Source organism: Chaetura pelagica, unplaced genomic scaffold (genome assembly GCF_000747805.2).
Source record: "Chaetura pelagica isolate M959 unplaced genomic scaffold, ChaPel_1.0 scaffold109, whole genome shotgun sequence".
NCBI classification, from domain to species: Eukaryota; Metazoa; Chordata; class Aves; order Apodiformes; family Apodidae; genus Chaetura; species Chaetura pelagica.
This window is the reverse complement of record NW_009970725.1, coordinates 14,001,052-14,026,810: the sequence shown is the minus strand read 5'-3', so window position 1 is coordinate 14,026,810 and position 25,759 is coordinate 14,001,052. Positions and strand designations below refer to the sequence as shown.

General features: G+C 40.0%; 1 protein-coding gene across 1 annotated transcript in view; it reads left to right on the top strand.

Annotated features, from left to right (window-relative positions):
- The window catches only part of PIEZO2 (piezo-type mechanosensitive ion channel component 2), a 258,854-nt gene extending 236,360 nt beyond the window's left edge, over positions 1 to 22,494 (top strand). Inside the window, exons 38-53 of the mRNA XM_010006936.1 lie at positions 652 to 1,041; positions 2,394 to 2,652; positions 3,185 to 3,367; positions 3,806 to 4,058; positions 4,798 to 4,930; positions 5,368 to 5,515; positions 5,629 to 5,843; positions 7,392 to 7,550; positions 9,892 to 10,039; positions 12,255 to 12,443; positions 12,890 to 12,982; positions 14,122 to 14,294; positions 16,921 to 17,037; positions 19,046 to 19,125; positions 20,693 to 20,873; positions 21,738 to 22,494. Of these exons, the coding sequence (XP_010005238.1) occupies positions 652 to 1,041; positions 2,394 to 2,652; positions 3,185 to 3,367; positions 3,806 to 4,058; positions 4,798 to 4,930; positions 5,368 to 5,515; positions 5,629 to 5,843; positions 7,392 to 7,550; positions 9,892 to 10,039; positions 12,255 to 12,443; positions 12,890 to 12,982; positions 14,122 to 14,294; positions 16,921 to 17,037; positions 19,046 to 19,125; positions 20,693 to 20,873; positions 21,738 to 21,990 (2,974 nt within the window). The 3' untranslated portion in view covers positions 21,991 to 22,494. The remainder of the gene's footprint in view (positions 1 to 651; positions 1,042 to 2,393; positions 2,653 to 3,184; positions 3,368 to 3,805; positions 4,059 to 4,797; positions 4,931 to 5,367; positions 5,516 to 5,628; positions 5,844 to 7,391; positions 7,551 to 9,891; positions 10,040 to 12,254; positions 12,444 to 12,889; positions 12,983 to 14,121; positions 14,295 to 16,920; positions 17,038 to 19,045; positions 19,126 to 20,692; positions 20,874 to 21,737) is intronic.
- Positions 22,495 to 25,759: the final 3,265 nt, after the last annotated feature.

Here is a 25,759-nt window from a genome sequence, read left to right as displayed (position 1 = left end):
AAGAACAGTTGAAAAGAAAATAGAGACATGCAGAAGAAAAGTAGGCAGGTAAGGTAAAAATGAAGACTGAATTGAAGAACACAGGGCAATCTAAAGGTAAGCAAGATACCCTGTCACTGTAATAGTTTTCTAATCTGGGTCATATTTCTCTGTGTGAGCAATTTACTCTTTCTTTTCTGTGGAATCAGAGTTGATGTGTGTATTCAGCTTATGTTCCCATTCTACACAGCACCTGTATAGTGGTGGTTAAAAGCACCGTGCTTAGAAGGAACCCCGAGGCTGCCTATCATTCACCATGGAACACAGTTTAAATAGATGTAGTAGCAAGTCCTCATTCTGGTCAGAAAGTGCTTGAGCTGCTTTCAGAAAAAAAATAGAGTAGTTTCTCTTGACATTAATTTGCCTTTTGCTGATGTGAAGGGATTGTGAATCACTGTGAGCTCACTGGGACATCATTCAGGGGACAGATGGACCGATATCCATCTGTGTAAGAGGAGGTCATGATGACATATTTTCTAGCAGATTATATGAACTTTGAAGGCCTGGTAATGCAATGGGATTGCTCAGCTGTCTACATAAAGGTACAATTAACAAACTTTCTTGGTGGTGAACCTGGTAAGCCTCAACTCTCTCTTCATCTGTCTCCAACAGTGAACCTACACAGGTCACCATGCTCTATTCTCGTCAGGGGACAACAGAAACCATTGAGGAGGTAGAAGGGGAGCATGAAGAGGAAGGTGCTCCTTCTGCATCAAGGCCAGAGGAAGAGGAGGTGGAAGATTATAGCCTGGGTTCAGAAGGGGCTGCGTATACTCCTGATACCGATGTGCCATTGTACTCCACTGTGGATAGCAATGCAGAAGCTCCTCCTTCTTATAGCAAAGCTGTAAGCTTTGAGCACCTTCCCTTTGGCTCCTCAGATGACTCGGCTGGTAAGAGCCTCATGATGGTGAGCCCAGACGACAGTCGGACGGACAGGCTTGAGACAATTCTCCCTCCATTGACACACGAGCTAACGGCTAGTGAGCTGCTTCTGAACAAGTAAGAATCTTCAACCAGGAAAAATTGTTGCCCTAGTCTATGAAGTTTTGTCATTACTTACTTTTTTTTTGTCTGAGAGCTAGCCTACAGTTTCTTACACAGACCTTGTGCTAAGCTTCATTCAAGGGAAGCAGCTCATTTCTTGTGCAGTTGTTCTAATTACAGATTTTTTAAATGATTCAAGTTCATGTTGGAAAGAATCTCCACTTCCTCCCCAGATACCACAGCTAATTGTTTCAATTAGCATTGGATTTCTGTGCTGCAATTGTCATGGGGTCAGGGGCTTTTCTAAATATTCCTTGCGGAGAGGGCTTCTCTTCTCCAGGCAGCTGTGATTTCAAATAAGTTTCCTCCAGGGCTATCTGGGAAAATGTTTCTCCTTTAATTATTTTGGATTGCTGTAAGGGAAGCTCTGACCTTTGGTAGAGTTTTTGTTTAAGCCACTAGAAACTGTGGACTGTGTAGAGAGACCACCTTACTAGGATCTTTGATAAGGGGTAGGATGTTGCCCTCTTTGCCTCTTAGTTACTGTGCTCAGGAGCATAACAAGCATTTAGGTAGGGATGGTGCTGCTGATCTTCCTCTGCTTTCCAGCCTGACTCAGCTAGATAAGAACTTCCCAAATGCAAGAACAAAATCTTAAACTGTAGAAACACATTTCAGCCTGGCAGCATCTGGAGAGAGAGGCTGTGTAGATCTGACTTTATAGATGCAGTGTCTTTTCTTCTGGTTTTCCATTGTCATTTTTGCTATTCAATAACATCACTTCTCAGACAAGAACTCTAGGAAAAGCAAAGAGAATTGTGAGTCTATGTGAAGGTCATGTTGTGATTTCTTGCTGCCTTTAATATTTATTTGCGTCAGGTAGAGGGGAGAAGATTGGATACATCTAATGTTCAAGGTAATTTATTATGTTCTAAACATGTATCACAGGTCTACTCATAATGTACATTTCCTGATGGACCTCTGGATGTTCTCCAAATTCCTATCTATGTTGATAAATCAGATATTAATCCAGACAGGACCACACCAGCATATTTACATAAGATATGTTTGGTGGGCAATTGTGTGAAAGCTATGCTTGTACACAAGTTCTTGACCCAGGTCAACTCTCTGGGTAAATTAAAAAACAGCAGAATGGTGCTCCTAGTTATTTTGCCTGAGATTCCTGTTTTCTGAGGTTAGAATCAAGTGATTTGTTTATAATATCAAATCCCTTCTTTTTTCTTTTTTTTCTATTGAACTCAGCAGCAGATCTTTATACTTTTGTTAAAAGAAAGAATAGTAGCAATTTAAAAGCAGCTCTTGTGAAATAAATTTTAATTTCATTTATGGTACTCTGCTCCTCACAGGATGTTTCATGATGATGAGCTGGAGGAGTCAGAGAAGTTCTATGTTGGTCAGCCTCGTGTCTTGCTTCTTATTTATGCCCTGTACAATACACTGGTGGCCCGGTCAGAAATGGTGTGCTATTTTGTGATCATCCTTAACCACATGATCTCTGCCTCCATGATAACCCTGGTGCTTCCCATCCTTATATTCCTTTGGGCCATGCTGTCTGTTCCTCGGCCAAGCAAACGTTTCTGGATGACAGCCATTGTCTACACTGAGGTATGCTGCTGTTTTTGCAACCCCATGACTAACACCAAAAAGAAAAAAAAGAAAAAAAAAAAGTTAAATTTTAAGCTTTGTATGTTCTTTTTTCTGTTTTTCATCTCTGGGATCAGGGTCCTTTAGCCTTTCTTATTAATAGAAATATTTGCTAAAGTCCTTAGCAATTTCAGTGATATGAAAAGGCCCTGTTTGTGTTTTTCTTCATTGAAGTGAGCAATATCCTTCCTGATGTAAAGCATTTATCACAAGCACAGATCATTTGCCAACAGCTACTCTGTAATTGGTAATCAAGAGACAGTATACACTGCTTGTGGTACTTTCGGGTGCCACTCAGAATCATCTGTTGGTAAATGCTGATTGACTTTATTACGGAGGAAATGTGAACTGTTGTTGCTCTGAAGCAATGAACATCCTTGTTTATCTTTTCATAGAACTGAAAAAGCAGTAATATTTCTCCCCTCTGAATGTCACAAGGCTATTATATCTGTCGTGCTTATAAACACTCCAAGTGTGTTGTGCTTCTGAACAGGTGGCCATTGTCATCAAGTACTTCTTTCAGTTTGGTTTCTTTCCTTGGAATAAACATGTGGATTACACAAAAGATAAGCCTTACCATCCACCCAATATTATTGGCATTGAGAAGAAAGAGGGTTACGTGCACTATGATCTTGTTCAGCTCCTTGCTCTATTCTTCCACAGATCCATTTTAAAGGTAATCAGAGTTCATGTAGTTTCTTATTTTATATCTAAATTTTAGTTTTAATTTTTTTTAGTCAATCATGTGATATAGGAAAGTCACTCATTTGGATATTAGGAAAAATTTCTACACTGAAAGGGTTGTCAGGCACTGGAACAGGTTGCCCAAGAAGTGGCTTAGTCACTTAGTCACCATCCCTGGTGGGATTTAAAAGATGTGTAGATATAACATTTAGGGACATGGTTCAGTGGTGGACTTGGCAGTGTTAGGCTTACAGTTGGACTTGATGATCTTGAAAAATCTTTTCCAACCTAAATGATTCTATCATATCCCAACACAGTTAATATATTTTCCCCCTTGTGAACACATGACTGAGGTTAGCCAAGTCTGTGATAAATTCTGCCACTGCCTGTGTCAGTAATAAAAGGTTGAAATGCTCTCTTCTTCCACCAGTGCCACGGATTGTGGGATGAAGATGAGAAAGGGGACAGCTCCAGTAATAAAGAAGATACTGATGATGAGCTCTCTCTGACAGGAGGCAGGAGAGACTCTTCTGCCTCTTTGAAATCTGTCAATCTTGCAGCATCAGTGGAGTCCATCCATGTCCACTTCCCTGAGCAGCAGACCGCCATCAGGAGGAAGAGCACTAGCAGCATATCACAGCTTTCACACAGGTCCAGCTTCTCCTCACACAGATCTAAGAGAGGTAAATGTCATAGCATTTCTGGGATTTGAAGAACAAACATTTATATCCCATAGGACCATCCTGGTGAAACTTTGTGCCAGTTGCTGTGGAGATGCCAGAGGCTACTACATGCTGCTGCTCCTCAGTGAGGAAATATGATATGAACCGAAGTACCTTCATGTTTGAACACACTCCAGGCTTTCTTAAAGTTCAAAAGGAGAACCATACTTTGTGATTCACTATGTTTGTAAAATGACATTATCCAAAAGCTTGGAAAGGAATGCTCTCTGTGGCCCAGATCCAGAATTTCTGGTTCAGCATAATCTCCAGCTAGAGGGAATGCAAAGCATATGTATTTTTCATATCTACATTTGATGATACTTGAAGTGAGTGAAAATTTTGGTTAGATAGATTGAAACAGATGGCCTATCCCATCTTGTAAAATGGATGGGCATACTCTAGCCTGAACATATATATTACTGATCAAGATGACAGAGTCTCATCAATCAAATACTTGCCTTTGTCTGTAGCCTTCTCTTTTAATAGTTATTAATCAAGTTTTGACCTGCCACTGATTAAACCTTTACTGTATGCTCTCAAGTTTTAATCATATTGGAAAAAAAAGCATAAGAATTCATTTCAAAGCTTCTTTCAAATGTGGGACTCATATATGGGATGAAAGTCTCAAGATTTATTATTTTCTAGTTCTTGTATTTAAACTTCTTTAATTAGCTTTTCTTTCTCTCCCTTTTCTTTTCAGGAAGTACCAGTACACGAAACAGCAGTCAGAAAGGAAGCAGTGTGCTAAGCATCAAGCAAAAATCAAGAAAAGAACTTCTTATGGAAAAGTTTAGAGAACAAATGATCAAAGCCAAGGCCTTTACAATTAAAAAGTGAGCAATGTGAAGAGTTGTGTAGGTTTGGGGGGATGTTCCAGACAGTATGCAGTAAAACAGATTTTTATAGAGAGCAGGTTACTATTTCTGTTAATTCAAGAGGATGAAGGGGTATAGACAGTTCATTTTATGCTGCTGCTTTCACTCTAAGTCCCACCAGCTGAGCATCAGACAAATCAGCAGTTGTTCAAATAGCATCTGCCTGATAAAAAAAGCTAAATACCCTGAATGAACTTTTTTGGCTATGTATATTTCTACTAAACAAATGCTAACACAGTGGTATAAAAGCAATCAGAACAAGGAACTGGTGTCTGTGAAGGCTTTCAGAGCAGATCTTAGGTATCTTTAGAAGCAATCATATCACATCCAGCCATTCTTTTCTTCAGCCCAAGTTATGGTGTTGTTAAATCACATTGTGGTCTATGTTGTTTTAGGACTCTCCAGGTGTATGTGCCCATCAGACAGTTTTTCTACAATCTTATTCATCCAGACTACAGTGCAGTGACTGATGTGTATGTGCTGATGTTCCTCGCAGATACAGTGGACTTCATCATCATTGTGTTTGGATTTTGGGCTTTTGGGGTATGTCACAGAGGCATCTATCTGTAAATCCTCAGTAAGATTTACATGCTGTAGATGCTAAGTATCATGTGAGTTTCCTCCTTTCTCGATCAGTCTTCTATTTTCCTTTTCAGAAACACTCTGCAGCAGCAGATATCACCTCTTCACTATCAGAGGACCAAGTCCCAGAGGCATTTTTGGTGATGGTACTCATTCAGTTTGGTACCATGGTGGTAGATCGAGCACTGTACCTCAAGAAGACTGTCATGGGAAAGGTCATCTTCCAGGTCATCCTTGTGTTTGGAATACATTTCTGGATGTTCTTTATCTTGCCTGGAGTGACAGAAAGGTATAAGCCTTATAATCAGATAATATGGCTTTAATAATGATGCTCTACCAAGTTGTTTCTATTTAAATTTGAGATGGTTGTAGCAAAACTTTGGAGTCATGAACATGTTTCTTCTTGGTCTTGTTTCTAAGCAGAATGTTGGAGTGCCTTTCCACAGCAATAACTGTGGCCAGCATGAGTTTGAGGAGGAATTAATTATATAAGTATGTACAGAAATATTCTCAATTTAGGCCAAAATGCAGGCAGGTGAAAGAGAACTTGCCTATAATTGAATGATTAGAGCTCTCGGCTGAGACAATGTTGGACTCTGATTTGATTCCTTACTCCCAAGTCTGCTGCATGCTGGAATAAGTAGAAAGTATCTCTCTCGGAGCAAATTATAGTTTGGCACTTTCTTGGAATGTGTGAACCGTGGATTTAAATCTTCTTAGGCTAAGGAATGTCTAAAACCCATGTCTCCTCTCAAGAGCAAAAGTTTTCCTTTCCTACTCCTGCCACATGGCTCTGGAGGCGATGTGGGAAGTGTTCACCTGCTGTGTGAAATCTTGTTTCATGTGCCTGGTCAGGTTCATCCCCAAATCTAAAGTTTCTCATTGCTTGGCTCCAGGCAGTTATCACTTCAGTCTGTGCCACAGAGGTGTTAAGGTTCCCTCTCTAGTGCTGGGCTAACTCCCCTCTTTAAATTAGGACTTTAATTGACTTGAAGTATTTGTCTCATTCCATTGACTACACAGCGGAATCAAGAGTGTCACCTGGGCATATTACACTTTGTTAACAGTCAAGTTATTTTAGAGGGAAAAAAAAAAACAAAAAACAGTGCATAGTGTAAAGAAAAACTAAAAGAATTCATTCCCTCTCAAAACCAAATGCTTTGTTTTTCCTCAGTACATTAGTAATTGTGCCCCAACTTGAAAAAAAAAAAAAAAAAAAAGTGTGTTTCAAGTGGATTTCCTATTTACTGCACATTGAGAATTTATCTGAAACTTTTGGCTTGTTTTTGTCATTTGAAAGGCAATAAGATAGTTTTGATATTTCCTGTGCTTTTATGAAATTCATATCAGGTTGCTAATCTCAAACCTGCACCTGAAACCTCCTGTATTCCTTCTAAGTCAGGCTGATTCTTACAAGGCTCTGCAAATTTCTTAATGAAAATAGTTTTATGGGATGTAAATAAAAGTATTGGATCATGTCTGGTGTAAAACCCCTGTCCATCAGAAGGCATCTCCTTTAGTGCCACCATGCTATTGAACTGCAGCCAGAATTGCCACATGTTCACCAAGAAGGTAGGAGGATGGAGCCCATGACATGTGAGGAGAGGTTGAAGGAGTGGGGTTAGTTCAGTCTGGAATCACAGAATGCTGTTTATGTACTTTGTCATCCTGCAGCTTTCAAATATTGTTTCAACTCTGCAGTGGGGTCAGAAACCAAAGGCTTTTCACAGGATCTCAAGCAAGGGAAACTGCTGGGACCTCAAAACCTTTCAGGCTAATATGGTCATATACAGACACAAAGCTCATAATTTTCCTTTATCTGTCTTTTCGATTACAGGAAATTTAGCCAGAACACAGTTGCCCAGCTCTGGTATTTTGTGAAATGTGTTTATTTTGGCTTATCAGCATATCAGATCCGCTGCGGATATCCAACTCGTGTTCTTGGCAACTTCCTCACAAAAAGCTATAACTATGTCAACCTGTTCTTATTTCAAGGGTAAGTGTAGACCTACAGCTCTCCTCTGTTCTTTTGAGAAATAAGGATCTGTTATCACGAGATACTGGGGTTATTCGTGACTTTTCTTTACGGACTGCTGGAAATGAGACTGCAAATTTTACACAGCACACTCTGTATATGCCATATGTCCTACACAGTCCACAAAAAAATTAATTTCGGGAATGCAAATTTCAGAAAAACCAGTCTCCCACTCTGAACCCAGAAGCCTGACGTACCAGTCAGCCATTCAGGTTCCTATGGAAGAGTCTTTTTTACAGCTTCTAAGAAATAACCTCTGTGAACAGAGATAGGGGCTACACACTGTGTTAGAAAACAGGTAATGTTATTTGCTCTGCAGTCCTAAAAACCAGTAAGGCATTAAACCCCAAAGAGATTTTTGGAGCAGGTCTACAGGCTGTACCTCAGTATGTGAGAGGAATAAAGTGAAAGACAATACACATGAGAAATAATAACTATGCATCAAAAAATGTTTCCTTTGTATATCTTTTGAGAAGTGCTACCCATTTGAAACTTTTCAGGAGCATTAGTCCAAGTAACATGTCACCTCAGAGTGAAAGGCAGTGTTAAGGAGGCATATCCCATCTTACACTTACACTGTTACTATGATGATGTGATTAAGCCAGTTCAAAGCATATACAAATTTTGCAGAAAAGCTGGAATAATTTCAGCCCTTTCCCAGTATTTTCAGTATGGGCTGGTTGCATTCCAGTAGGAAAAGTTACAGAAGAAAGCTTTCTCCACATGCAGTAGTCTTTGTGACCTGGCCAAACAGAAAAGTGTGGTACTAGTAAAGGGAATGATGCACTTGAAACAGCTGCTACATGCATGTAGGTTTCCCATTACCCATCTGCTGCTGCTGCTTAATCCTGAGTCATAGTGCCCAATTCCATATGCAGTTGAGGATTGTCCACCTACTGCAAAAAAGCTGTGCACCACTTGGTGTCAGGAGGTCTAAGACAAATTCTCGCAATTCTGTGGAAAGGATGTTTCTCCACTCCTAGGTCAGGGTAATTTGGGGATACAAGAAAGTCTCTCTTCTACCATTCTATCAGTGGCTTAATCACAATTGCTGGGCATAATGATGCGAAAATGTGTTTATGACCTGACAAGGAGATCTAGAGGAACATCAACCTGGTGTTCCTCAGGGCTCAGTGTTGGGATGGTTTCTGTTTAACATCTTTATTGGTGATCTTGATAAGGACATGGAGTGTATCATCAGTAAGTTTGCAGATGACACCAAGCTAGGCAGGAGTGTTGATCTGCATGAGGATAGGGAGGCTCTGCAGAGACACTTGGATAGATTGGATCGTTGGGCTCATGTTAATGGTCTGGGCTTCAATAAGGCCAAGTGCCGGGTCCTGCACTTGGGCCACAACCCCATGCAACGCTACAGGCCTGGGGAAGTGTGGCTGGAAAGTGTCTGGCAGAAAAGGACCTGGGGGTTCTAAACGACAAGTGGCTGAATATGAGCCAGCAGTGTGCCCAGGTGGCCAAGAAACCCACTGGCATCTTGGCTTGTATTAGAAATAGTGTGACCAGCAGAAGTAGAGAGGTGATTGTGCCCCTGTCCTCAGCACTGGTGAGGCCACACCTGGAGTGTTGTGTCCAGTTTTGGGCACCTCAATTCAAGAGAGATATCGAGGTGCTGGAGCAAGTACAGAGGAGGGCAACAAAGCTGGTGAAGGGCCTAGAGAATAAATGTTATGAAGAATGCTTGAAGGAGCTGGGAATGTTTAGTTTGAGGAAGAGGAGGCTGAGGGGAGACTTCATCAGTCTCTACAGCTACCTGAAAGGTCATTGTAGAGAGGTTGGTGCTGGTCTCTTTTCACAGGTAATTAGCGACAGAACAAGACGAAATGGCTTCAAGCTGCAACAGGGGAGGTTTAGACTGGACATTAGGAAAAAAAAACCTCATGGAAAGCATGGTTAGACACTGAAATAGGCTGCCCAAGGAGGTGGTTGAGTCACCATCCCTGGACGTGTTTAAGGGTCGTTTGGATGTGGTGTAGGTGGATATGGTTTAGGGGAGAAGTTTGTAGAGTAGAGATGATGGTTGGACTCGGTGATCCCAAGGGTCTTTTCCAACCTGAATAGTTCCATGAGTCTATGATTCTATGATTTTATGGGCTATGGCAAAAGATACCACCCCCAAAACATAAGTACTAGCTGTGAAATCTCAGGATTGTATGTGTGTTTACAAAATCTCTCTTTAAACTGTCTTTTTACAGTGGCTTATTTCTCCCTCTTGTCATATATATATGTGCTCATTTAACATGATCTCCCCCATTTCTGACAAGTTTCTGCTCTGGACTGCCTTCAGGTTCCGCCTGGTTCCATTTTTGACAGAGCTGAGAGCAGTAATGGACTGGGTTTGGACTGATACCACTCTTAGTCTTTCCAGCTGGATCTGTGTTGAAGATATCTATGCTCATATATTCATCCTGAAGTGTTGGCGAGAGTCAGAAAAAGTAAGAAAGCCCCATATCAGTGATCTGGGCCTCCTCTCCCCTATGCAGAAATTAAGATAAATAATCACGAGTCCCTAAATAATTGGGAAATCCATCATAAAGACAGTGTGTTAGAAGATACACCTGGTGTTTATGTTAAGAAATATTCAGACTATTGGGTACTTTTATGTTACAAATTTCAAATGGCTTCACTTTTGTGCCTACCTGATTTTTCCACCATTACCATGAACTCCACAAGCATGCACCTGCTGGCTTAATAGCATGCCCAAGTTTCAAGGCTGGGGTTAAAAGCCCTGGTATTCATACAAGCTGTCTTTATCTGTAACAATTAAATTAATAACCCATAGCAGCAGGAAAACTAGCTGAAGAGAAAAGTAGGTAGAAGGAAGAACTTGTCTCTGGAGTGTAGATCCCAGGGACACCTGGTTCATGTAACCTCCAAGGAAAGTCAGCTGGCTCCTTTATCTTGGGAGAGTCCCTGCACATCCAGAACTGAACTGCAGGCCAAATAAACCTGCCATTTGTCTGACTGAAATTTCAATCTCTTTAAATCATTCAAGCTTCAGTTCAAATTAAACTTGCAAATTCTGGATTCTACGTAGCCAGTATAAAGATTGCAACCATATGCTTGCTTATTTTGCCAATTAAAAAAAATGTATGACTTCCATTTCTGCCATGAATGGATTGTTACCAGAGGCTTCAGGAGTCAGAGAAATAATTGTCCAGTTCTACTTTGACTGTCCATCTCACTGCATTTTTTAGTGCTACAACAGGATAACTCTGCTTTATATATAGCATAGATCTGATGTGGAAAGATTTCCAGGCCTAAGCTAGTATGTGTGTGCTAATGCAATGTAGGAAAATAACTACCCGTGCCTTTATGAGTGTTGCTCAAGATACTTTGGTTCTCTCTGCCTCTCTCTCACAGTGAGTGGTATGCCCCAGTACTGTGACTGCTAGAGGCTCTCTGAGCTGTTCTGCAACATCATTTAAGGTGTCTGAATCACATACAGACAAAAAAATATACCCCTGGTGATCTTGATATGATATTTTAATGAAAACAGTATGGTGTAGTGCAAGACAAATGACTTGACATACTGCTTTTGAAAAGTAACTAATTTTTAAAAAAAATATAGTATTGTATCACAAATTTAATATTCTCTAGGGCTTTATAGATTCATGTTGTAAAGCAAGAACAATTTCCTGAAAGCCATATCCCTGGCATGTTTTGAGGTACAGTGCAATACAATGCATCTTTATCTTGCACATCCAATATGCAGTGCATGAAAGGCAGCGTCCTACAACACTGGGCTGGGTTAAATCCCATAAGAGAGCACACCAAAATAAATTATAGTGATGCTAAGGCATTTTGCAGGATGGTGAAGCTATTAAAGTATTCAATCATGAGGCAAATAACAGATGGCAGGAATTATGGACAAGGCAGGGCAGACATTCTGTATGATCTGCTTTTAAAAGAGAAGGATGAAAACAAAGTGACTTTTAGTCTCAGAAGCTATGGAAGGGATGAATGTTACATTAGCAGTCTCAAGACTTTAGGAAGATCAACAAAACTTTAAACCTTATTTAAATTCATTTGGTGTGGGATTCACTCAAAACAGATTGCATCAAGCCTGTCAACAACTCTTAGCAATTAGTGTGGAAGTCATGCGATATCAGACAGTGCTGGCAAGCAGGTTTTTTTTCCCCTGAAACACAATTTGCAGCTTTTCAAGCTCTGTGAGAGGAATTCTGTCTTAAGGAGCTTTGCGATAAAGCTTTTTGGAAGGACAGATACAAGAATGTGGATCACTCCCAATATCAGTTTTCTTAACAAATTGTTGCTGCTATTATTTTACATTTGGTTCCAGTCAGTTCATGTTTGCAGTTTTGCAGACAAAAAGTTCAAATTATCCTACCTATTTTTTCCCCTTCTTCATGGTTATGAAGAATCAAAAGCACAGATGTTGACAATATTTTTCACACCAGACACACACTTGACATGGGTTCATTTGTCACTTTTCTTAGTTGTCACTAGAAATTCAGGGTCTTTGCAGGTTTGGCTAAAAATCTGCAAAAAATACCCATTGGCCCAGCAATGGGTACCAAATTATCAGAGAAGATAGAAGCCTTAAGATCATTATATATCAACCCATCAAATCATATCAAGTGTCCCTCTGATAGAAAAGACATTACCATGTTGCTGTTTGCTTTGCAGAGATATCCCCAACCAAGAGGCCAGAAGAAAAAGAAAGTTGTGAAGTATGGAATGGGTGGCATGATTATCGTCTTGCTGATTTGTATTGTCTGGTTCCCACTGCTCTTCATGTCTTTAATCAAATCTGTTGCAGGCATCACCAACAAGCCTCTAGATGTATCAATCACAATAACTCTAGGAGGTTATCAGGTAAAAAAGGAGAAAGGCTAAAAAGAAAGTCTGTTTTTGCACTGTATCTGCTTGTGCTCTTTCTTATTCTCATCATCAAACTCCCCTGCCTTAAGCAAAAGATCAGGCAAGCTCCCACAAATGATCCCTTTTGGGTTTAGAAACATGTTAGTTTACCACTAGTGTAAAATGTGATCTTCATTTGCAAGCTAAACCTAGAACCTACTGGCAGTGGAATCTGAGTAAGTTGTCCTACATCGGTACACTCAGATAACTGCCTAAGGGTCTACATGGTAAAAATAAGGTAACTGGAGGTAGCTTGCTTCTCAGTGGAATAAGATTGTAAACTTCTTCTGTTGAATTGAGTGCAATAATTGTCTTGGTCTGTGATGCACAGGACACTGTGCAGTGTATGTAGCAGCTGATGTGAAGTAAATGTGACAAGTGTGTGTTCTTTTGTCTCCCAGCCTATTTTTACAATGAGTGCTCAACAGAGTCAGCTCAAGGATTTGAATCAGACTGGTTTCAATGAGTTTCTGGGAAGCTATAGGGGCAACACTGTAAGTGAAATGTAGAATACCTCATTACTTAAAAATGCATGCATGTTTCCAAGGCAGCCTTTTATGAGTTTTGTTTGTGTCGTTGTAAGTGGTCAGCAGCACTGCCATCATTTGAAAGATGTTTCCATAAAGAGGGTTTGCATGAGTAAAGGTTCAGACAGATCATTTTTCAGGACTGCGCTGGATTATGGTGAGACAAGTTACCATCAATCGAGACATCTTTGTCTCAATAATAGTGGAAAATAGCACAAAATAGTGGAAGACAGAAACCCTACTTGACCTGTCACCTGAATTAAACCCTACAGCCTTAAATGACACAGACCTTTAGGAGACCTGATGCTAGTGGTGTACTGCCAAAACATTGTGTGGGGACACAGCAGTATTGGCACTTTTAAGCCCTGTGGTGCTCCTTCCTATAGCACACAGCTTTCACCTCCCAGTGAGGAGATATGGTGCTGTCCAAAGAACATGTGTGTGGCCTAGACATGTTTTGACACTAAAATGTCAAAACAGAAACATTTAAACAGAGTCCCACTATTTCATGGTGCAAAATGCACAATGTTATCACAAGTTTCTACAGCAAAAAAGAAAGTCTAGTAATTAGTAGGAGCTGTTGCATTAATAAAGTAACTCAGATACACCTTAAAAGAAGTGCCTGCTTCTAGCCCACTCAAGAATTAACTTTTATATATATATTAAGTGTGTGTGTATGTATATATTAGATCTGACTCAATTTCCCATGTATTATAGCAGTAAAACTGTAAACTTGATTCTGTTTGGAAGGTATGACTTGCAAGTTGCCTTATAGTTTGCAGATATCTTTCTATGCAGAAAGATGCTTAACAAAAGACAGAGTAAAATTCTAACTTAAGTTTAAATAGATTCTACAGAGTTTATGTGATGAACTTTCAGACTCACGTGGCCATAATTCTTCAAACAACAGAGCCATTTTTGTTTTGCCTTCTTAGCTTGGCTATACTTTGGTTATTCCCCTTCCCAAAGTACCTGAGGAAAATAATCAGCGCAAGCCACTGCACTTAAATTAATCAATTGTTTACAATTCTGCCTGACTGGGAAATGTGACTGTGACTTGTGAACATCACCCCACTGATTTTTTTTTTCCTCTTCTACGCCTACAGGCTGCTTTGCAATTTCTAGAGAGCTATGGAAAAGAAGATATAACTCTAGCAGACCTAGAGGGAAATTCAAACTCTTTATGGACCATCAGCCCTCCCAGCAGAGAGAAAATGATACAGGGACTACTAGATTTTTCAGCTGAGTTCACTGTAGTTCTTTCGTGGACCATTCAGAGGTAATTAACGTGGCTGGTATGAGGTTGATGGGCCATTCACAAAGTGTTCACTCAGAAGAACAGTTCCACATTGCATTTTTGGTTTAGTTCTTCAGCAAATTCTATTGTACTGCAGAGCAAAAAAAAACCTGAAAGTGAGAGGGAGAGAAACAGAGAGAAGTGACCTTTGTTACCAAGGAAAACATACGCTGCTTGCAGTTCTCAAAAAAATAAAAGAAGGGAATCCACTTCCAAGTACATAATATTTTAAAAGGCAGGGTGGAATTTTCAATGGGACTTGAGGGGAAGGAAATGAAAAGTTAGAAAATTTTAGCCAGTTTTAGGTGGAGTTGTTCAAATAAACTGCCCCAAACAGCAGCCTTGTTAGCATTTGTGGGAACTGAATACTTAGGCCTAGGTAAGGCAGAAAAACAATGAGGAAATGCAAACAGAAGTGCCTGGTCCTCTTATTAAGGGAGTCTGGAACTGACACAGACTGTCTTTTAAATACACATATAATCAGATATTTTGCTATGCAAATAGCAAAACAATATCACAGATCCATTTTGTTGAGACCTTTGCCTGTTGACTTGTGGTTCCTTTGGCCTCAGCAAACTATTACTTTACAGTGAAGTTTTTGCAAGATACAGCCAAGAATACAAATTAGTTGCATGCAGGCTAGAGCACACCCAGTCACTGTGGTGGTTTGTTGACTAGTGTCTGCCAGCTGGGATCCCAGTAGACTGCTGGATTAAAGGAATTAAGTCATGACTCCATAGAAATTAAGTACCTTTGCAGTCCAGGTATCCACCTGTTTTTTTGGAAGGCAATGCTGGATTGCTGTAGCAATCCTCAGCAAATGACTCTGCGCAAGAAGCAGGTCAGCTGAATCACTGTGGGAGATCTGAATATGCTGAGTCAGTCCTTCCACAGTCAAAAATAGGCGTGTAATGAATCTTCACCCTTAAGTCAACTTTATTTTACCCCTTTTATTTTCCTGGAAGCATACAGTATTAGCTAGTGAATTACATCATTCCATCATTTCTGAACCTTTTATTAATTTGTAATACTGCTACTCAGTTTGTCCATATGCTTGTGTAACTACAAACATTCAGACACCAGTTGAAAGAGACCTTTTTCACCCTCAAATTACATCCTGTGGATTACATTGTGACCAAGAACGACTGAAAGTGGTAAAGACTTCCCACAGTAATCTTCCATTTTTTTCTCTGTAAAGGGCAACTGCTTTCTTTCATCTAGGGCTGGAGACCACAAGCGACTGCAAAATGAGGCTTTTATTTTACTCAGGCAGCATGCATGCTTTCTGTCTTTCCAAGTCATCTGCTGGGGACATTTCTCTGCAGCCCTCAGCAGCCCAGGAACTGTCTTAGCCAACTGCTGTGCCCTCAACACAGGGCATGGCACAAGGCCTTGTGTGAAAGCTGATCTTGCCCCAGCTATGTTCTGCAGCTGGAGCGAAGACTGAGGGTGGCCATGGGGGTCCTATCAGCCTGTTAGCCATGTGTTTCTGCTGGGCTGAGGTGGGGTTTTGGGAAGCTGCAGCTTACTGCAGCATCCTTATCTTCCCTGGCACAGAATGTAAGGTAACACAGGTGATCCTGCAGACTAGAGTCAGAGCAGGCCTACTCCCTTTCTCATTGCTTTGACTGATGTAATGAGCAAAATTATACTCATCTGTCATCATTGTTCTGTAATATATACAAAGGCATAATCAGTTAGGAAGATAAATCTTTAAGGCTGCTACATATTCTCCATGGGAAAGCACACCACCATCTCAGGTACAAGTAGCATGATGTTTGTGTTAGCAAAGACTGGGACAGGCAGGTGTCATGAACCGATAGTCAGATAGGTGGAGATGCTTTGCAATCCCACCAGGGCAAAACAAAGATCATACAATATTGGGTGTGTAAATAGGCTTTTATTTAGGTACAGATCAGCTGGTAAGAGTTATAACTATGTTATAACTCAAGCTATTTCTCATAAGCTTTTATAGATACAATAACACTAAACTACCAAAAAAAAAAAATAATCAGGAAAGGAAGGAAACAGTTAAAAGAAAGTCACCACCCAGAGCTCCAGCGGAGTCCTGTTGGTCTCATAGTAAAAGTGGGGTGGTAGTCCAATCTTAGCAGGTAGCTTGAGACTGATGCTCTTCTCCTCTATACAGTTAATTCCTGTTAATTTCCACCACAGCAGTTACCCAATGAATGTTCCATGTTTCTTCATCACCTCCTGGATTTATTTTGTCCAGTTATTTGTATAGACTTGAAGATTTGAAGTCTTTTCTGCCAGGTTGCTGATTTATATGAAAACACTCTCTGAGCCTCTTGATTAATTCAAGGCCTGGTTATCAAGGGATGTCCTTGCTCAGTGCTAGTTATGGCACCAATTGTGTGCCTCTTTTGTCTGCAATCTCAGCACATCCCACACCAAACTCTCCAGTTCACCTTCAGCATTTGCCACATCAAAGGGGGTCTTGCCGTTATCAGTTGTGTGTCACAAATGTCACACCAGGGTCAGTGCAGTTAGACTAAATAGATAGCTAGCTCTAGCGTTCAGCAAACAAGTGTTTAGGTTGTGCTCTCATTGTAGGTTGACAGTGTGTTTTCCCTTTTATATACAACAGAAATCTCACCCTTGGTGCCAAAGCCGAAATAGCATCAGATAAACTTACCTTTCCTCTACCGGAGAACACCAGAAAAGATATTGCAGAAATGATGTCTGGGCAGCAACTGGAAAAGGTGTAAGTTATTTTCTTTGCCTATTTCTATGCAAACCTTTCCTTTTTAAACCTGATTTCCTAAGGAGGTAAGGCTTGTGCAACTGTCTCATATGTCTGCCCATCTATCCCCCCCCTTTGAGAGCTTTGGAGCCTTGTTCACAGAGGCCAACGGCCTTGATGTCACATAATAGTAACATTAAAGGTAAATGCTTATTTCCTATGATAAATGTAGGCTGAGAAGACTATGAACATTGGAACATCACCAACAATCATGGCAAAGTATTAGTTACTTTAATTTATAAGCACACGTTCATTACAGTCTACACTGTTAAACTCTCCTTTGAGTTACTTCAGTTCAACTTGATCTGAGGATGTTGCACTGATTATTTTTTGTTACTGTTGTTCTAAATAACCAGCCAGGCTGTATTTCTAATTGTTATTATTGAATAGTATTAGATTGGCAAGGAAGTGTTAAATCACTGCAGTCAAAGGATAACATCTGCTGTCATTTCTGAAAGGCAGAATGAGCATGCTCTTAATATGAATATCAAACATTGTTCTATAGCTATAGCCTTATAGCATAAACAGCAGTTGTGCCTCCTTTCAGATTTGAAAGGAGTCTGGCTCTTCCTCTTCCACCTGCTCACTGAGGATTACTTTACAGCAGTAGTCTCTAAATACTGCTAAAGGAACATATCTTCCCTGAAGGCCACCTGATCTGGTTTGTGGCCACAAGAAAAGTTAAAAAGTTGAAAAGTTAAAAAGTTGAAAAGTTGAAGCTGAGGCCAACCGGAATAGTGAAAAGTCTGAGAGGTTCATATCTGTTAGTAGATGGAAATGAGATTTGTCTTTTTTCTTTTTCTGCACCAACACACACTTGTACATCCAAAAAAACTTGTTGAATATCTGATCATTGCATTTTAAAAATATTTTACAACTTTTAAACTTTTCTGCTGTGTGAGGGTACAGAAATATTTCCAAAGTGAGGTAGTGCCAAGGAGGGTAAATGTTCCTCTTTTGTGGGAAGAGGTAATTCATTCATAATTTGCAGGAGGTAAACAGTAACATAGAAGATACACCTGCATTTGCCTGTGCTACTATAATATTGTTGATTTAAGATTTTTTTTTACTTTGTCATAAAGGAAAAAATGGTTGTGGCAGGTAGTAGCCATTTGACTACTTCAGCAGGGAGCTTTCTGCCACCACCTCTGCTGGGATAATTTAGCTTCTGAGCTCTTACGTATCTTTTGGGCCTGCTGGATTAATCAGGGAGGATTTGAAACTGGCCACCTCTACTCTTCCTCAATCTTATGTATGCAATGTAGCAAAGTGTTGCAGGACTTCTCTGCAAGCTCCCCTTCCCTAGAATGTTTTAGTAATTTGAGGAGAAAGTTAGGATAGTATTTCTGCTTTTAATGAAATATGTGTCTCTCTGGATGTTAGTAATTTACTCCCACATAAGGTGATTTAATTTTGAGTCCAATGGAAGAATTTTTTACAAACAACTTCATATTTAAGTTTTAAATCCTCCTATGAACTGTGGAAATATTTCCCAATGAAAGATTCTGGCAAAAATTCTCACTCTTTTCAGGTGTTACTATTGAAACATCTTGCAGTTCTGAACTAATAACTGTTCGCACCACATATTCTTCTAGCTACATATTTTTCCAGCTTGTTTACTGCTGGTGATCTGTTGCCTTCCTTTGTGCTGCTTTTATAGCTAACTATAAAAGCATCTTTGTTAAAAAGGGAAACAAAATATAAAGTCTACATTCCTTGCAAACACACTTGCCCCAGGTGTGTGGGATTCATGGCGTGTGAATGGCGACATTATGGATGGAGCTCCCTGCTGTAGTTCTGACAGAACATAGTTCATAAATCCAGCTAACTTTCAGATGTGACATCTGAACACTATAAAATCATAGCTTAAGCCAAGAATTACTGGGAACTGTGTATAGCCCTGTTAGGGATTTCAAAATTATTTCAGAGGTATAAAAATATGAAATATTTGCTTTCTCATTTTTTCCAGAACATTAGAGACAGTGTACCCATACTACATCAAGGCTCCTAGTGATTCTCTGGCAAAACCCATAAAGCAGCTATTGACAGGTACGTATCCAGACCATGGAAAACAGAGTACAGTTGAAAGAAGTGCAACACAGTACTCACATTTGCACATTCACTGGGCTTTTATGGGGCATTTCAGGCTGAAATGCACTTACAATGTTTCTACCTGGTGCCTGCAAGCTTGAAGGGAGACAAGGTAACACAGTGTAAGGCAGAAACTGCACCTGAATGTACCTTAGCCTTGTACTGAACAGTAAGGACTCTGAAGATAAAGTCTGGCTCCTTTCCTTCAAGTCTTCTTTCAGGAACTGCTTTCCCATGTTTTCTGAGGAAGTGATGATAAATTCCACTTCTCTGCATCTCCCAGCTGCCTTACCACAGTCTGCATGTCTGAATTATTATTTTTTTAGCTATTCCTTCCTTATTGGCTACAAAGAATACAGTTTACTTAAATAATTTAATTTCAGAGTGCTATTACTCAATCAGGATGCATACGGACATACAGAACACATGCTCACGTGTATGTGCCTGCAAAAAACCTGTTGGATTGGAAGAGTAGAAACAAGTCTTTATCTGAGAACAGTTTAGCAACAGAGGTTAAATTTGGCACTCAGGCATAGCAGTAGTATTATGTAGTATGTTACTGTAGTATGTAGCACATTACTGTTCAAGGTTCAGTCAGTGGTGTCCAGTGATAGAACAAGGGTAATGGTCACAAAGTGGTAAACCGGAGATTTAACCTGAATATGCGAAAAAACTTCTTTACTCTGAGGGTAACAGAGCACTGGAACAAATTGCCCAGAGAGATTGTGGAGTCTCCATCCCCGGAAACATTCAAAACCCGCCTGAACATGTTCCTGTGTAATCTGCTCTAGGGATCCTGCTCTTGCAAGGGGTCCCTTCTAACCCCTACCATTCTGTGATTCTGTGACTCTATGATTAAATTAACTGGGAAAAATTCTTATTAAGGCTGAAGCTAGCTTACTAAGTAGCAGTAAGTTACAGGTGCTTCACTGTATTCAGTCAGATCCTGTCTTAAAGAACTTGGCATTCTTCAAAGGGCATTAATGTATACACTGCTAATGTACATTCCTCAGAAACTGAGAGAGCCAGAGTTCGCCTCCTGTCTGTGTGATCAGAATGTGTAACAGAATAGGATGCTTTTCTTGTCATAACATGTTTTATATACAGATGTAAATTATTTATAGTGATAGATGAACTTTGGCACGTAGAAGCTGACCACTGTCCCTCCAGGTTAAATGTGGTTTTTTAGGCCTGAAATGGAGATATGCTGACTCTTCTTGATACTTTGGCCTAAAAAATGCTTAAACGATTTGACAGTTTGCACAGAAGAAAATGTAGGTGATATGAAACATTTTATTTATTTAATGCACATTTGGATGGGGTTTGCAGAAGGAAAACCATAGCAGTCTAGATATTGTAGTTTTGTACAGAAATATTGTAAAATGGGTTTTAGGAGAATTATGAAGAACCTTTACTCCTACATTACTCAGTCACTTTATCATGCAGAGGTTTGAAGTACCTGATTCAAAACAGTTTGACTTTTGCAATTCTTGGTATATGTATTAACATTTATTTTTTTCAATAGACTGCAGATGGGAAAACATTACCGTTTCCCTGGTAAAAAATGTGTCCGAAGAGGGAGTTCGTGAGTGGTGGGTTTTGAATCAGCTTGGAAAAAGATACAAAACATCTGAAGAGAGTCTTGAACTCTTTGTATTCAGTGACAAAGTCAGTCCACCAAGCCTTGGATTCTTGGCTGGTTATGGGTAAGAAGGAATTTTTTCATAAAATTAAAATAATGTGTATAAGATAGAAATAGAGGTGACTTTATTTGCTGGATTTTGGAGTGTTGTTTCTTTTTTGTTGTTGCAATTTTGTTGTTGTTATTGTTTGAACTTCCAGAAAAAGGGTTTCTTGAGAGTTTCAAATTCATGTCCATTACTGTTGTCTGTAGAAAGTGTCATATTTGTAAGAGATGATATTACCTGTTCTCCAGTGGGAAAAAAGCAGAAGCACCCTTTTTACCATTTTCCATAATTCAAAAGATATTAGTTTAGCTGCAGGTCAAGTTCTGCCTTGAGTCTGCCCAGTTTTGGCATCCTTCCCAATCTTGTAGCCAGGACCCTGGGCATGAAACACACATGAAATACATCTTCACAGCAGGAGAAAGGCAGGAAACTGTGCCTTCCCAGGAGATACACCTTTCTGGAATGACTTTGGAGAACTCCTCATAGAAGGATTATCAGGAGAGGCTAGATAAATGTTAGTCTGTCACCAGTTACACACACTTCAATAAAAAGTATTAGATATGAAACATGACAGATCACTTGCCTTTAGCAGCCAGAAGTTGTGAGATCACCCATTGTGTCTTCCAAACTGCAGCAGACAGGGCATGAGACCATCACCATCAGTGACCGGGATTAAACCATCTTAAGTCAACAGCCTCGGCTGTTTATGTTCCCGGATTTCTGTGGTCATCAAGGAGAACCTATTTTCCTTCATCCTGCAGCACAGCAGAAACAGGATCCTAATTAGATATTAATGTTCATTCAGCTGACAGACTACTCCCTCACACTTGGCTGACCCGTTTTCAAGGCATGGTTTGAACTCTTTCCTTTCTTTCTTTTCAGCATCATGGGACTATACGCTTCGGTTGTCCTGGTGATCGGGAAGTTCGTCCGTGAATTTTTCAGTGGGATTTCTCACTCCATCATGTTTGAGGAGCTGCCCAATGTAGACCGAATCTTGAAGTTGTGTACTGACATCTTCTTAGTGCGAGAGACTGGAGAACTGGAACTAGAAGAAGACCTGTATGCCAAACTAATATTCCTGTATCGCTCACCAGAGACTATGATCAAGTGGACTAGGGAAAAAACTAATTGATCTCTTTGGTGTCACACTGCGAATCAAGTTGATTTCTTCTGAATTTTAAAGGGAAAAAAAACACACCACAAAACAAAAACAAACAAAGCACAATATTCTCTTAAGAGCTAAGCCTTTTATAGTTGGGTAGCAATGATTTTTCACTGAAGGAGTCCTGGAAGCTACAGCCTTAGGAATCCATGCTGCCTTTCAAATTAAGGATCAACAGTGAAGAAGGTTGGGTGATTTGTTTTTTATTTAATGTGCCACTCCTCTACAACCTGGGGACTGCTTTGTAATTGAACCAACCAAAAGTTTGCATCTTTGTCCAGCTAACTTAATTTTCCAGACAATCATTACAACTTAAAAGAAAGGAGTGAACCCACAGATGACTCCAGTGTACCTTCTTAACTCTTTCTGGAGCCATATGGATTGGATTGTGCAATATGCTGTTGTACATCACTGACTTTCAAGCTACACTAATGGGACGCTGACTAGCCTTCAGGACACCCGAGACCCAGGGCCACAGTGGGAACTGAAGACATTCTAGCCATACCCATTTGTAGAAAAGCAGAGGTTTTGATGTACAAAGGACACTGTGGAAAAGCCTCTGTTAGCAAAAGAAAAAAAAAAATTAAAAAAAAAAATTAAAAAGGAAAAAAGAAAAAAAAGAAAGCAAGTAATGATCTCTTTAAATGCCTTATTTTATTTGTACAGTCACAGAAGACATTTCCACCAAACATCAATGACTTTTCTCAGGAAAAAAAAACCAAAAACAAACAACTGAAACTTGACACTTTGTCAAGGTTAACTAATGGCTAGATCACTAATTGTGGTGAATTGTTGGGGTGTTCTGCTGGACCATTCTCTTCAAAATTACTGCTTTCCATTAGATGAGAAAAGAAAGTGAATACAATGACCTAAGGAGCTACTTCATTTCTTATAACCCTTTAAAGACTGAATAGTGTGTGCTTCTCTGCTCCTTGTGCTTTTTCCCATTTTGATGATTTAAGGCAACCGTTGTTTTGCTGTTAGCTGATATTCTTCTTCCAGTGTTTCAGGTATACGAGAATGTTTACATATTCTGAGTCACATTTTTACATCCGAGACGGGTTTTTTTTAAGTTCCCAAATATACATACGAGCTTGAAAAATGGCCTTTTTCTTAAATTACTATTGTTAGTGACCCAAATGGCTCATTAGAGAACATTGTAGCATGAAAATTTACAATTGCAATGTAGGTTTCATTCCATGTTAAAAAAAAATCATTGAGAAAAAAAAAATCATTGAGTGGGTAAGGTATGTTTAAAGGGTATACTGTGTAGTTTTGATCCAGTAATGACTTTAAATAAAGCACATGTTGCAAAGTCATTTTAGAAGTATTTTTTCCTCTGCTTTTTTTACATGCAATGGGAAAGGTTTGACATTCTTCTAACTCTGTGACAAATAAATCTCTTTCCTGCAGTTAGCTGCTATTTATTATACAAATGATTATTTAATCACCAGAAAGAAACTGATACAACATGATTTGCTGGCACATTTTACTGCAGAACTTCATGAAACAGCACAACTAAATGAAGTTGCAACATACTCTACTCAGCTGAGTGCTTCCATGACAAATGCTGTCACATCCATTCTATACTGTGAAAACTAACATTTTGAGCACCATGAAGTGCACAAAATAAAAACCGCTTAATCGTATTGTAACAATAAAATCATTTGGTGACTGGAACTCACTGGAAGACAACCTGATTTCCTCCAAAGTGTAATGGAAGGGTGGCTGCTCATAGAGCCAGGCAGCATTCCCCAAGGGAGAGTTTTGCTCCATTTCTTCCATAGGACCTGTGAATGAAAATCAAGATATAAAGGGCAGCCCTGACATAGGATCGAACAGGGATACTAAAATGTCCTTTGTGGTTAGATGGATCCTCACCTGGGGGTTCATTGATTTTAAGGAGAACAACACTGGAAGGAGAAGTGTGAAGGGTAATGCGTTTCCAAAAGGTACCAGCCAGTAGAACCATGCTGGTCACAGTTGGTCTTGACTCCCTTCCTGGTTCCTTCTCTTTAACAGGCACTTCCTTTCTGATGAGAAAAATCTACCTGCAGAATGACCTGTGCAATTATTTGGGCTTTGCAGAAATGTGCTGCTCTTTCTTTCATGGACTGATCAAACTTTGAAAATAAAAGGATTCTTCTGTTGGTTATTTATTTATTTTCTTTAAACAACCTATAATGAAATTGGTGACACGGACTGGATAGCTAACTACAACAGGTAAAAAGTGCACTGCTGGTGACCATCATTTGAGCCCAGCTGTCCAGAGAAAGACAAATTGGTACCCAGTTTCTAGCAGCATTCTTCAGGGGGTCACTGTTGGGGCCAGTACCATCTAATGTCTTTATTAACAACCTGGAGGACATGACAGAGTGCACTTTCAGCAAGTTTGTGGACTACACCAAATCTGGGTCTGGGGAGCTTTGTGATAATGTAAATGTGTGAACTGCCCTCCTGGGGCATGGGGTGGGCAGTTGTTACAGGGATGGCAGGACAGCCTTTCAGGGATACCTAAAGATACTGGAGAAATGAGCTGTCAGGCACTTCATGAAATTCAACTAAAATACGAAGTCCTGCAGCTGAGGCAGTCTAACCCTCTTGCAGCAATTCAGGTAAGAGGGTAGGGAACAGCTTTACAGTGAAAGGAGCTAGGGCCAGGGCTGGGAGGTGCATGTTTATCAGCAGTGTGCCCTTGAGGCAAAGAAAACCAACAGCATACTGGGCTGTGTTTACAAAAGTACAGCTGGAAGTCAAGAGAATGCATTAGTCCTCCTCTACCCAGAACTTGTGAGACCACATCTGGAGAACTGCATGCATGCTTGGAGTCTTCAGTGGAAGAAAGACACGGGCATACCGGAGTGAGCCTGGCAGAGAGCTGGAGGTCACATTCAGCCTTAGAAGGGAGAAGGCCAAGGCGAGAGTTTACTGGTGTTTGCAGCTACCTAATGGCAAGGTACAGAAAAAGGTGGAGCCAAGCTCTGCAGGGATGTACAACTATAGATCAAAAGACAACAGACACAAGTTGCAGCACAGGAAAATCTGATTAAGTAGAAGGAAAATTGTTTTCAACATGAAGGTAGTCAAGCACTGGAGCAAGTGCCCAGAGAAGCCTTGGAGTTTTTCAGAGGTTGACTGGACAGGTCCTGAGCAGCCTGTTGTAATGGGCCAAGCTTTATGTGAAAGATTTGACCTGAAACCTCCTGAGGATCCTTAGAATCTGAATTATGCTGCAGTTTTAGGATTCTGCCAGAGACACTGCAGCTTACCAAATACAGTGTATTGGCTGCTGCAACTAGCATCTCCAAAATGCTGAAATAAAGTTATGGAGTCCAAAGCAGCAGTATAGTTATACAGAAATACCTCTATCTACAGACATACTTTAGTAAGCCCCTGTGTCCAATTGTTCAGAGCTGAGCACTACCAGGGAAAAGTCCTGTTTTCCCTCTTCCACCCTTGTATTAAAGAAATTGTGGCTCACAAGGTGATAGATAACATAAGACCTTACCTATACAAACTGAATGGAGGGGTGGGATTAAATGGCCTTTTAAAAGGTTACCAGGTCAGACTTACACAAAACAAATCCTCATGTTTATTTTCCCAGGTTTTAGGATTCCTTCCTGTTTTGTTCAATACAAGAGTAGCTCTTCAATGGAATAAGCCTAGGCAAGAGAAGAAGAAACAGCCTTAGAATAAAATAAATTTTGTTTTATAAACATCAATGTTTTTACTTTCCCTA